The sequence below is a fragment of the Pagrus major genome, chromosome 18, assembly GCF_040436345.1.
Source record: "Pagrus major chromosome 18, Pma_NU_1.0".
Lineage (NCBI taxonomy): Eukaryota > Metazoa > Chordata > Actinopteri > Spariformes > Sparidae > Pagrus > Pagrus major.
In genome coordinates, this window is record NC_133232.1 from 24,886,133 (window position 1) to 24,898,678 (window position 12,546).

The following is a 12,546-nucleotide window of genomic DNA, read 5'->3' on the forward strand; positions in this document are numbered from 1 at the left end:
CCAAAACAGTTGATCTGGGTATAATCATTTATTTTTCACTCATGGTGCTCATTGTAAACAAGAGAGAGGTGCAGAAAGGAGAGGGCGTAACACAACAAGGTATAGCGATGTGGACACTATTTTAAAGAGGAATCATTTTAATCATGATACAGCGTGACGTTGGCTCAGGCAGTGGGAACAGTGTGTGTTGTGGGATTATAAAGTGCATGTTTTCTTCTTTCGTTGAGCATGCAGGTTAAATGGAGTAAGCTTTAGCTTGGGTTCACTGGATGAAATGTTACCAGCATGAAATATTCCACGTCAGCATTCAATGATCAGGAGTCTGAAAACGGTGTCGTGAATCATTTCCTTCAATCCATTCAATGTCAAAATAAATAAATGAGAAAACCCTGAAAAATTTGCTCTCACATGTTGGTATAAAAGCACATAACATGCACCCAGGTTACAGCAATTATGTGTTGATATATATATATATGCAATACGCATACATGCAAAACCTTGAGAAGTCACATTTATACTGCAATCAAACCAAGTGAGAAACAGTACAAGATACATATAAGATACAGCCACCACGTCGTAGTAAAAACACCAGTCATAGAGTCGTATTTCATTCTCAGGTTGAAGGCACTCGTACAGCTCTGGTGTTTGAATAGAGGGAATAAAAATAAAATCGGTTCCTTACATACTGACATGATAAAGATTTAAATATATTCATTGGCACGTTGGAACACATTGTTTGGCAAACAGGCGTGTGCCATAAAACTGGCCCTGACTTGGTCCTTAGTGCACAGCTTAGTTACAGTGAAATCCTCACATCTGTGGACAGTGTCACATAAACTGTTACATACGAGAGAAAGCATGAAACACATTTAAAACTGTCTACCTTGGATTGGCAGCATACAGCCACATACTCACAGAGGAAAGTAAAGGAGAACAGTAATTGCATAGATATCGTCTCTGGAGTGGTGATAAGCTGAAGAAGAGAACAAGGGAGATCGCTACATGAAGGGAGAGACCAGTACGTCTGTAGGTGGTAATATATGTTCTAAAAACACTTAAAAAAACATCATAATACAACAATTTATACTGATGATCAGCCATCAGATGTCCGGCTTTCACTGGGAGAGCAATAATGCAGCAGGATCCTTTGATCAACAGTGAATAATGAATGAATGATGAAGTAGAATTGCAAAAACATAATTCAAAACTTTCTTCATGTAAATAATCTAAAAGATAAAACCAGAATGTATCAGTGGATAAAAACCTTGGCATGTTTCCTTAAGGTGTCCCTCTCCCTCCTGTAACTCCCTGCTCCTCTGTGTCTTTGATCTCTTTACGTTTAGCTTTGACCTGCGTCCTGCAGGCTTCGTGGTTCAGGCGAAACATCCACACATGCGCTCTGGTGAGTCAGACTCCGTCGGACTTGGCTACGCCTCCGCTGCCCTGGAGACCGCCTTGGACTGCCAGGCAGCTTTGAAAAGACCAAAGAAGTAGAGGAGATGCTTATAGAGTGGATAAATGTCATGAGTAGTGCCTGACTGATACATCAGCCTATCACAAATATCGGTATGCATGTTGTCAGACATGAACAGTTTTTTTTAAAAACGTAATGCAGTAAAAAGATGCTTGAGTAAATTTATAGTTACTGAATTATACAATTTTACAATTGTTCAACCTTAAAATCTGAGAAAAGAAGCTTGAAAAGGATTTTAAAACTTCCTGTATCTTACATTTTCTGGCGTTATTAAAAAAAAAAAGCAAAATGACTTAAAATGTCAAATAAAAGGGAGATTGTACTGTTTCACTTCACCAACTTAACTGACATGCTGGCATGAATAAAAGCAGAATAATAAGACTCAAAAGAACCAGCAAACTGAATGAAAGTGGTGTTGGTTACTTAAATATTTAAGTCCAAGTATCTCACACTTTCATCATTTCATACCAGCCTCCTGTAAATTCATTTAATGTATAAATCAGCCATTTGTGTGTTGAACAGCTAAACTATGAGGAGAAAGAGAGACTGAGCGTCTGCTTCATTTACCTGTCCTTTATCCCCATCATCTAGTTCACTAATGGACTGCATGAGGGAGAAGAGGTTCATCCTGCCACTGCGGTTAACACTTGGAGCAACCTTGTGATACGACAGGAGAAAAGAAAAGAAAAGATTCAGTAACAGAGCGAGATCTGCAAGAGAAACACATGAAGATAAACCGATTCAGATTCAGTGTGTGTGTGAGTGAGTATATCTGTGTCAGGCAATCTGCTCACCTTGTCTGGTTCATTTACTGTGATAGCAGGATTGACTCCTGGTGGTCCCGTCTGCCCCTGTCCATGGTCGGTGTCAGACTTGGGGGTTGGCTCTACAAACACCTGAGTGTGTTTGGGAAGACAAAAGGATTAGAGGTAAGATGGTCTGGATCTAAAATGTTATAAATACATCATTGATGTAACTTATTACCTCTGTTTCTTCCTCTGAATCATCTTTTTCATCTGGAGTCTCCTCATCTTCATCATCATCAAGTCCCTCATCCTCCTCATCATCTTCTTCTTCCTCCTCCTCCTCCCCGTCTGGTTTTCCTTCCTGCCCACCCTTCTCCTTGTTCACTGACTTTTGTCTTTGGTCTCTAGACTTTCGCCTCCAGAGTGCGCTGTGGCGCTGCTGGCTGGAATGATGAGGGAACAAGACCACAAATCAGAATCTAAGAAGTCACAAACAGCAGCAAACAATGAAAATAGATATCCTTTCATGCATGCCTGACCTTGCGTTGAGGATGCCGTTGTATGTCTGGAGCTGCTTCATGAAGCCATCGTTGGGGTTGACGATGGATCGGCGTTCCCTAACATAGGCCAACGCCACATCCAGTGGCCAGCGCTGCTGCTTCATGGCGTAGGCAATCACGGTGGACCCAGAGCGAGAAATGCCCATCTTACAGTGCACCAACAACGCCTGTCCGCTCTTCCTGTGATACACAGAGTTCAACAGAAGCTCACTCAGTTGGTTTAGGAAGGATGTTGGTGAAAAGTGAATAAATATGCAGCTGGAGTGTACTTGTAGAGGTGGTCACTAAATGAAACTAAAATACACAGAAGAAATATTTTCTCATGCTCTGTTTGGATTGTGCAGTCAAGACATTGATCAGTTCAGTCCGAATCTGTGGACATTGATACAGGAAGAGACAGCAATCCTGCCTATCAGCCCCTCTAATACTCACTAATTAACACAATATATCTCAGTATTTTTTGGCCAGACGCTTCCCGGAGTCTCTGCTGGTTGCTTGGCAACTGCTGAGAACAATTAGAGGTGCTAGTGATGTAGATTTTTGTCACCGTTGGACATTGCGAGGCAATACTGGGAGGGTTACTTTAAAAAATCTATTCCGATACAGTTACTAATTACCTGTATTCCAAGTATCACAATATTAAAGTGATGTAACTTGATTACTTTCTGTTAATATTGGATTACCTCAACACCAAACACATGCAAATAAAGACAGAAGTGTCATCACGTGTGCATGTGCATGGTTACAGACTAGTATATCATTCTTTATTTAAAGATTGTAATCCTATTAGCAATTTCCCTCTTTCACTGAATGTATCTATTCTAATTACATCTGTTTTACTGCAACTTTACTGGAATACAGTTACAGTTACTTTTTTTGTATCCTGATTACTAAATCCTGTTACATGTACCCCATACCCTACCCTAGGGTAGCTGTTTACCTCTGCTACCTCTGCACTAGTCTGTCTAACAATACAGGAGGTCATCCTGGAGTGCTGACACTAATAACCTTTTAATACTTAAGGAAGTGACAAAAAATCCCCTCCTTTAAGTAGTCACAAGTGTATGAAACATGTTGATGTAGATTTTAATGACTAGACAAATCTATATGTGGAGTTGCTGATGACAGAAATGTGATAGCAATGTGCTTGTCTATAATCTGCAAAAGACTGTGCTTATGCCTTTTCACAAGTTTGGATAGAAGAGGTGCTTTCTGTTGCATTTGGGGTTTTGGGACTACCTTGCAGTGTTGATGAAGTTGTATGTGTCTGGCCAGTGAGAGAGCAGGTCGGTGGCCTCCACATCGTACACTCTGATGTTCATGTAAGTGAAGGACTCTGGGAAAAAGTTGTCAATCTCTCTTGTCACATTCAGAATATAGCCCACACTGAAAAACCACACAGACACAAAATTAGAGCCACAGCGCTGACTCAGCAAAACACAATACACAATTGAGTGTCACCCGTGTCATAAGACAATGGCAAGTAGAGACAGACAACAATACACAGAGCTGTGGAAAGTGTCTGTAGGTGAAAACACTGACTTGTTTTTCTGCAGCTCGTCAAAGTTGGCTGCGTTCCATTCAGAGCCCTGAAACCAGATAATGAAAGAGAGGCTGAGACGAGGCCCGAGAGGAAAGAAAGGAAAAGGTCTAAATAGTCGCCCTATCGCTCTCAACACACATCTCCCACAAAGGGGAAGTTAAAGTCACATGACAACGTCCTGGTGAAAGCACACTTCCGCCAGTTTAATGACTGAAGCACAAGAAAGGCTTCTCGACATGGTGGTAAAACATTGCTGTATTTGAAGTCGAGCACTCACTCACCAGGTAAAGGTAGTCAAATATTTTGGAGGGTTTGTCCATCTGAGCCATGGTGACCAGGATCTCATTGTCGATGTACTCCTTATAGGGTCTTATGTCGAAGGCTATCCTGGTCTTCAAGGCAGTGTGCACCTACAGTAGCAGAGGAAGGATCAAATTATCAAGACATACATTCATTCTCATTTCTTTTCAACTTTTAGTTTCCTCAGCCAAGCTTTAGTACTTCTCTGACTGTATTCGAGCCAACTTCCTCTTTATGCCTCCCCTTATGTCTTACCATTTTAGACGTGAGGTTGTCTAGGTCTTCAGTCCTCATGATGTCTCTCAAGTGCTCTCTGATTAGCCCCTCGTTGGAAATTCTGTCTGCCGAGCTTCAAGTACAAAAAAAGTGAAAATTAGGTGCAAGCTGACACGAGAGCACTCACAATAATGGTACACACAGACTGGATCTATGGAATAATGTCAGTCCATGGATCCTATTCATTTGCTAGAGAGCAGAAGATCTGATCAAGTATGAAGTATACAGCATGGAGAGTTGATGGGCCACCTTTTCAGATTTTTTTTTTCTTTCTAAAAACTATAATCAACAGCATACAAACATTTTTATTACCTTTTTTGATAGAAAATTAAATGATATAAATGCTCCTAATAAAACAATGACTTTTAAATAACTAATAAAAATAACAAGTTGTAAACTATTTTAACAGCCTGTTACTGAAATGTCTCAGTGAATTTTAGCTCCCTCTTATAAGCATTTATGCAGTGTCTACTGGTATAACCAGGACTCTGTTCTTGGCTCTCACACTGACCTCAAAATAAGTGCACATATTTTTGGTAAATAACATAAAATAATTAGTTTCTTTCTTTCAGTCCTGGCTGGCAGTCCTGTTGGAGGGTGGGCGGCATGCGTGTGTGTAAATGTGACCGGCAGAGAATTGGATATATCCGACACTGATCCGCCGGTCGCTGCTCATGCTGAAAACTGGTCAGCTCCAGTCCTTGACCGATCGATCGTTGCATCCTGATTAATTTATTTCCATGTTTACAGCAGAGAGCAGTGGTGGAATGTAACTAAAACTATTTACTCAAGTACTATACTAAAACAGTTTTGACGTTTGGTACTTTACTCACGTCTGTCCATCACTGTCCTTGCGGACCGACACCAGGTCATCCATGGCCTCCCACTCATTGAGGCAGAAGCGGTCTGACTCGATGTGCTGGTGGTAGTGCTGGGCCCACTCCAGGCCGTTACCTGGGATCACCGTCGCTTTGACCGCCCGCTCGCAGCAGCCGTGCAACACCTGCAGCACTGACCTTACAGCAGCGGGAGAGGGTAAACAGAAGGTAATGTATATTTGAGGACATTAAAAATCTCGGCACTTACAGTCTAAGTCTATCTCTCTCTCTATTAAGTGATGAGCCGGAAGTCCATCAATGTTTTAACATGAACATGTGTGATAGCACTTTCACTCACCACATGGTCTGCATGGAAACAGGCTTAAAAATTCTAGTCTCTTCGGCCGAGGTCACGCTAAAGCCACTACGGAAAAGAACAAAAGAGATTGTTGATTTAATAATAAATCAATTATTAAGTCTGAGGAAGATAGAGAGAAGAAAGGCATGAGGAAAAGACACTTCTAAGAAGCGTTATCGCACAGACAGAGACAGATCGTTCAGTTATTCTGTGTAAGTTAATGATGGCTCTTGTGAAGATAGTGGAGAATGAAAATGTGATGACAGAGAGAAAGAGAAATTACCACAGTCAGAGGTGTGATCCAGCCTAATGAGGGTGAACATGCTGGTGTGACATGGCAGCCGATCAAAGTGTCTCGTGTGACAGCAGATTAGATAAAACACAGCAGTCGACAGTGGAGCCATCACACCCACTGTTTTTAGAGCTGCTAAGTCTCAGTTACACCGTGACCTTCTCTACATCTCTTCTCTGAGCATCAATGTCTAAAGAGCTGCCACATTTAAAACAAAGTTGGGGACATTTGGGGTTGTGGATGCACCACAATGCAACCAGGGAGTTTATTTACCAGAGCTTTCAAAAGCCAGACTCCGACTAACATTTCCCTACTGGCACAGAAAGGGGCCAACCATACTTTACTTTCATTTCATTGCAAAAACAAATGATCTCCATGCTTATGTAAGGCTCTGAGTGAGTGATAAGCGCAGTTGTAATTTATGGAGAATGATTCAGCTCCATAAATAGACACATTACTCGTTCACATCATCTCTGGCCAGACTCCCAGACATCCCAAACTGCACCGTCTGTGCTGCAGCCTCATGAACTCCTTGCTTGTGCTTTAACAATTCAATCCTCACTCTCTTTTTATCAATGTTTCTTACCCATCTCCGTCCAGATACACCTGTGTGTCGCTCCATACTGGCAGAACCAGGCCGATGGTGCACTGATCACTGCAAAGAGACAGGGAGGACACAGAGACAAGGAAGGTGGCTTAACCTGAACCAGATATGACTAATTGAATGGAAATGTTATCTTGTGCTCTCTTTGTAACACAGTACACCAGCATCCTGGTTACACACACCTGTCGTGGTTGGGGAAATCCATGCCCAGCAGGATGCTCTCTTGTTTGTTGCCCAGGGTGGAGACAACAATCAGATACCTGACTCTGACTGGGCTGACCGACTCCAGCTGGACCGCCTGCATGGCAGAGAAAAACAAGAGGATGTGAGAGACAGAAAGGAGAAGCCGAAGTAAAATGAATGTGCTTTTTCTAGCAACATGTTGCCATTTCTTCTGAAGTCTGAAGTTACCCATTAAACCAAATAGATCTGTCTGATTATGCACAGTGCAAAATATTTATCTTGGCCATCCTGGGAAAATCAAATCAGGGAAGTCAATGTTGTGTTTACAGAGAAACTCAGAAACTGGATGCAGTCCACTTTTAAAAGACCATACCTCTGTTCTTTGTACATGTTTCAGCCCATTTACTCTAAATGATCATGTTCTACAACAAGGATTATGTTTTATATTAGTTGCTATACGTTTCTGCCATCCACACAGCCTGTTTTCAATACATTTATGGTTAATCCATCCAACTCAAGTTCCACAATAGATGCATGGTAACACAGCTGAAAGCAAAGGGGCGTGTTCAAGTCCTTTTGGAAAGCTGACAACTGAATTATTATAGAAATATTTTCAAGAAGACCATGTTTGCCATCTTCTGTATGATTTCAGCTGTATTGTCATTTAGGAACAACGTAACAGACACAAAAATAACTAAATGTTCAGCGTGACAGATTACCCATACCAAGAATGTTTTCATATTTTAGAGCTGAAACGAATCCAGCAGCTGCCTGCAAAAACTGACTGGTCAATCTCAGGATCAGTGGAAGGCTTTGTAAAGATCAGTGAAGCGACCGATATTGTCCATACATGTTTATATTAATTTTTGATATCCTGCAGTCATTTTGTCCATTACAGAATATGACCGTCTACCTGATGTGTCCCAGCCACATCTGTACATTTTATGATAATATTAAACAATTCAGTTAAATAACAATAAAAATTATAATAAATCAATAATTAAAGAAAGTGATCAACTGTATGAGACGTTTTGCATCCAGAGTGCCTACTCTGTTGCATCAAATCAAGCAACATCTTATCTACAGGTAAACTGTTGGACCAATGACATGTTTAAATCTCATATGTGACTGTTTGGTCTCTGAGATTCGCAATCCGCCATGACCAAATGAATTCAGAAACACTGAATTCTATAATGACATTAACAAGGAAACTGGATTGGTCACACCATTGCAGATGCTTAATCTACTTAAGGTCAATATCACCACCAATTCTGATCATGTGTATTGAATCGATGCATCCCTAAGTTTTGTTTACATTGAAAGGGGCCCATAATGCTAGGACACTGTAAAATTATGAAATAAGCAAGATGATTACATCATCTTACATCAATTTATGAGTCTTTTCAGTATACTGATGCTCTGAGCTTTACTTGAGATGTTTTTATATATGTCAAGATAACAAGTTTGCTTTACTAACCAAGATTAAAGAAACAAAAAGCTTAACTGATCTTATCTGCAACATGCATGCAACCACGACGCCTCACCAGTTTGATAGTATCTTCTGGTCTGAGCTGTTCAACCATGGCGTGAAGTTGTTTGCGCCGTGTGTCTGAAGCTCTGTCGCCTTCCTTCACAGGAGAGGCCGGAGTGGGAGAAGTCTCCTCATCAAGGTCTGCCCCCTCGCCTTCTTCCAGCAGATGAACGGCCCCCTTCACGAGGGCAAAGCTCTCCCTGCAGAGAGACAGAGATCCGTTAGTATAATGCTGCTGTGGGAATCATTTTGTTAGGTCTGTGATTAGAAGACAATACCTTTTCTGGAGTCTCCCTCTTCTTTGGTGGAGTTCATCCTTAAAAAAAGATGTAAAACACAAGCCTCATCAAGTAGACTGCAAAATAAAGATAGTGAATGATGATGATTGCTGTAGTTTTTAACCACATGGGGTCTGTTCTGGATATTTCAGCAAACTGTAACGTCTCTGTTGTGCAGGCTGTTTGAATTTGTGAAAAAGAGCTGACATATGCACATCCCAAAGAAACCTCTAAGCAGATGGTGGAGTTTTAACACACTAATTAATATGAGGAAGTGGTTCACGATGTTTCTAATGCTCCCAAAATGGCACATTACTAACTTGATGCAGACTAAAGGTTTGAGAGGCTGTAACAAACTTTCTGGGAGCATTGGAGGCAGTGTGTGTTGTTTTCCTGTCGAAAAGTGTGCACACAAATGACTGAAATGTGGCGTAACACAGATAAGGTGCAGTGGAAGACTGACGTGGGGAGACAGACACAAAGAGTGATATGTAAGCACAGGGAAGAAGGCACTAACGGGAAAAACTAAAAACAAAGATAGTGTCGGTGTAAAATTAAAGAGAAATGCAAAGCAAGAGAGGGGAGGAGGAACCATCAAGAGAGAGACACGGAGAGCAGTAGCAGAAGTAACAAGGGTTTACTGAGAAAGAAACTTGAGACAGTAGCATTACCTGTTACGCAACTGACAAGTCCAGACAGAGTCAAAAAAAAATTAAAGAGGAGAAGTGGGCCAGGAGAGGAACGATGAGGGTTTGAAGAAGAAAAAAAAGGAGAGAGCACAAGTTAAGATAGTAGGGCGATTAGATTCTGTGAACAAAATATGCAAAAAAAAAAAAACGAGATTGGACCCACAGGCAGGTCATTTATGATTTAGTTGGCAATGTCAAAGGCCAGAGGAAAAGCCGGGCCTTGCATGTAAGGTTGAGTATTCTTCATGATAGAGTGACAGAGTGAGAGGAGAGGAGACAGAGACAGAGACAGAGGCTGATGATACAGGGTTTATATGATTATATGTATGCATTTAACAATCACAGTGGCAGTGAGCATTTAGACAGACAGAAGGTGGTCCGATCACTGTAATGGATGTGAATGGGAGCTAAATCCCTTTGATGACCGTATATCTGAGGTATGTTTGCCCTGTAAGCCTATCAATGCAATCACATCCCTGGCAGCAACTGATAAGCAAAACAGCGTCATTGTCATTCAGGCAAATGTAGTGACGATATCCACAATCAGGAACAACTGCTCTTCGTACAGAACTTGGAGGGTCTGGCATGAACAGCTCTTATCAGCTTCATATTTGAGGATATGAAGCGACATGCCCCACTTATTTGTGTACAAGAATGGATGGGAACGACTGAACTCACTTGAGCGGTGGAGAGGGATGGGATCCTGTGCAGAGTCAACAGAGCCATCACACACTACAGGTATGTCTCCACTAAACCTGCTGCTGCTCACAAGCTCAGACAGGCTCAGCAAGCTCCTCAGCCAAAAGTGTGCTGATGGGCGGGGCGAACGCTGGTATTCGCTTCTGAAATCACACGTGGATATTTGGGTTAAATATCATCCAATGAATAGGCTTTATATGAATGATTCCTAAAGAAGAGTGAGAGGGCGCAGGTAGTTTGGTTTAGGGAGTCCTGTGAAGTGGAGGGAATAGTTTTTCGTTAGCTACATGGTTGTTTCAACCAGTAGAGGTAGAATTGGACATATATCATCAGAGGTTTTGTCATACCTCTGGCAGTATTAGGACACCAATGGCATTACTAAATAACAGTGCATAATGACTCACTGAATTCTTATCTTGTTATTTAATCTATAAAGGGTTACTTAACATGATATCTTCATGACATACATGATATAAAATCACATGTCTATGTTGTTTCGTGCAATATCTTGCCATGTCCAATGTTGTTTTAGGTTATGCAATATAAGTCTACTGTATGTACGGGGTCACTTAAATCAATTGTGACTATGAAAACTGTCAAATGCAGCAACACTGAGCCTAAGAAAAGTAGCAGGATAACCTTTTCACAGAATACAGTGGCATGAAAATTGACAGTTGTCATACCATGTACATTTGCTTATCTATGGCATTTAATTCTACCAACTACTGTTAATGAAAATAAAATATTTAAAGTGTTCATCAAGCTTAATGTCTGTCAGGAGATAACATCACAAAGTGTTTTCTTCAACCAAAAAACCCTTGTTAAATTGGTTACTACCATGTACACTACTCAAAATTACTTTGGGATGTTGGGATATTTTAATATTTCACTTGATTGTTCATTCTGTGACATATCTGAATTTTTGTTTTGTGAATATCTTTGGTCCCCAAAAATAATTCGACAAATCTAATTTGACTTTTATTGCATATCCATTCCTGTGCACACATTTCCCAATATCCCTAACTACTTATGAGTAGAGTACCTTGAAAATGTGATATTTTTTGAAGCGGTACTGTGAAATTATTATACCATTGCAATCCTACTCTCATCAAAGAGTCAAATAATTGTTTTGTAATCCTTCCCATATACATGAACAAAACTGCATTCCTTTAGTTCAACATTATTCTACTGTGAACAATATGACAACAAACACATTACAAATCAAACATTATACTATAAAATAACATAGAAATAAAACAACAGGGTGTGATGATCGCTGATAAAGTGCAATCATAAGGATGCTTATCAAGTACAAAGTAAATATAAATCACATACCAGTAAACCAGAGGTTGCTGTAGTGAGATAAATGCCCTGAGGGCTTTCCTGAGCGTGCGGACTGGTGACCATCATATGTCATGAATAGAGCGGTAACGCCTGAATTATATTGCAGCTAATCTGGGACATGGCTTCAACTGGTTGCACGCAGATATTACACTGACTTGTATACCGGCATTGGTAACAGGTCAGTAACCAAACGAAGTGGTTTGGCTCACACCGCGGTCCATTTCTGCACCAAACCACAAACAACGAGCTGTACAGCCTGGAACAGGCAGCCCGAGCTACCAGCTGACGGTGACGCTAGCCGCAACGTCCGCGACACGAAAAATGTAAAAATACCCTGAAGAAGACAGTTTTCTCACCTTTTTCCAGACTGGGTCCTCGCTCTAATTTCCTGCTTTAAAAAACGCTGGAGTAGTGAGTGCTCCTTATTCCGCCCTCTCCTGTCGCTGTCGAGGTGAGGACCGCACCGAGTACCGCGGCTGGAGGAGTCCGCCACCCAACTGAGGCAGCTCGAGGACGGGGAAGTGCAGGAGGGGACCGTGACGTCATACGCAGGCGAGCGTGTCGGAGGCACGTCGAAGTAGCCTCGTTGAGTTTAGTGAGAACCGAAGTAAAAGTACACGAGTACTATGAGAAACAAATGTACCGGTGCAGCAAAATGGCCAGTGTCTGTTCTATTTTGTGTTATTAGATTATAATTATTACTGGTGAATCACTGTGTAAGCAGCGTTTTAATCACCTTCAGACTGCTGTGTAGTACAGTAGGCCCCTTTAAAGTACAATTCTGAAGTACTTGTGTATTTCCATTTTAGTCTGCTTTATAACTCTACTCTAACTATATTACAAACGTAAAT

General features: G+C 41.2%; 1 protein-coding gene across 1 annotated transcript; it reads right to left on the bottom strand.

The window, feature by feature from the left end:
• Positions 1–13: 13 nt before the first annotated feature.
• ssh3 (slingshot protein phosphatase 3) lies at positions 14–12,219 on the bottom strand. Its single transcript, XM_073486979.1, has 17 exons — positions 12,052–12,219; positions 10,331–10,494; positions 8,964–9,001; positions 8,699–8,885; positions 7,154–7,269; positions 6,954–7,022; positions 6,076–6,141; positions 5,733–5,915; positions 4,879–4,972; positions 4,605–4,733; positions 4,323–4,369; positions 4,020–4,166; positions 2,760–2,960; positions 2,459–2,663; positions 2,269–2,370; positions 2,042–2,131; positions 14–1,471 (listed from the first exon to the last, which is right to left on the bottom strand). Exons 2-17 carry the CDS (start codon positions 10,376–10,378, stop codon positions 1,340–1,342), a joined length of 1,854 nt encoding a protein of 617 aa, XP_073343080.1. The 5' UTR covers positions 10,379–10,494; positions 12,052–12,219; the 3' UTR covers positions 14–1,339.
• Positions 12,220–12,546: the final 327 nt, after the last annotated feature.

Excerpts from the sequence above, each read along its gene's own strand:
- ssh3 (XM_073486979.1), bottom strand. The coding sequence starts at position 10,378 with ATGGCTCTGTTGACTCTGCACAGGATCCCATCCCTCTCCACCGCTCAA. Across the intron at positions 4,973-5,732 it reads AAGGACAGTGATGGACAGAC|CTCGGCAGACAGAATTTCCA; the intron begins GTGAGTAAAGTA and ends TTGTACTTGAAG. Across the intron at positions 2,371-2,458 it reads ATTCAGAGGAAGAAACAGAG|GTGTTTGTAGAGCCAACCCC; the intron begins GTAATAAGTTAC and ends AAACACACTCAG.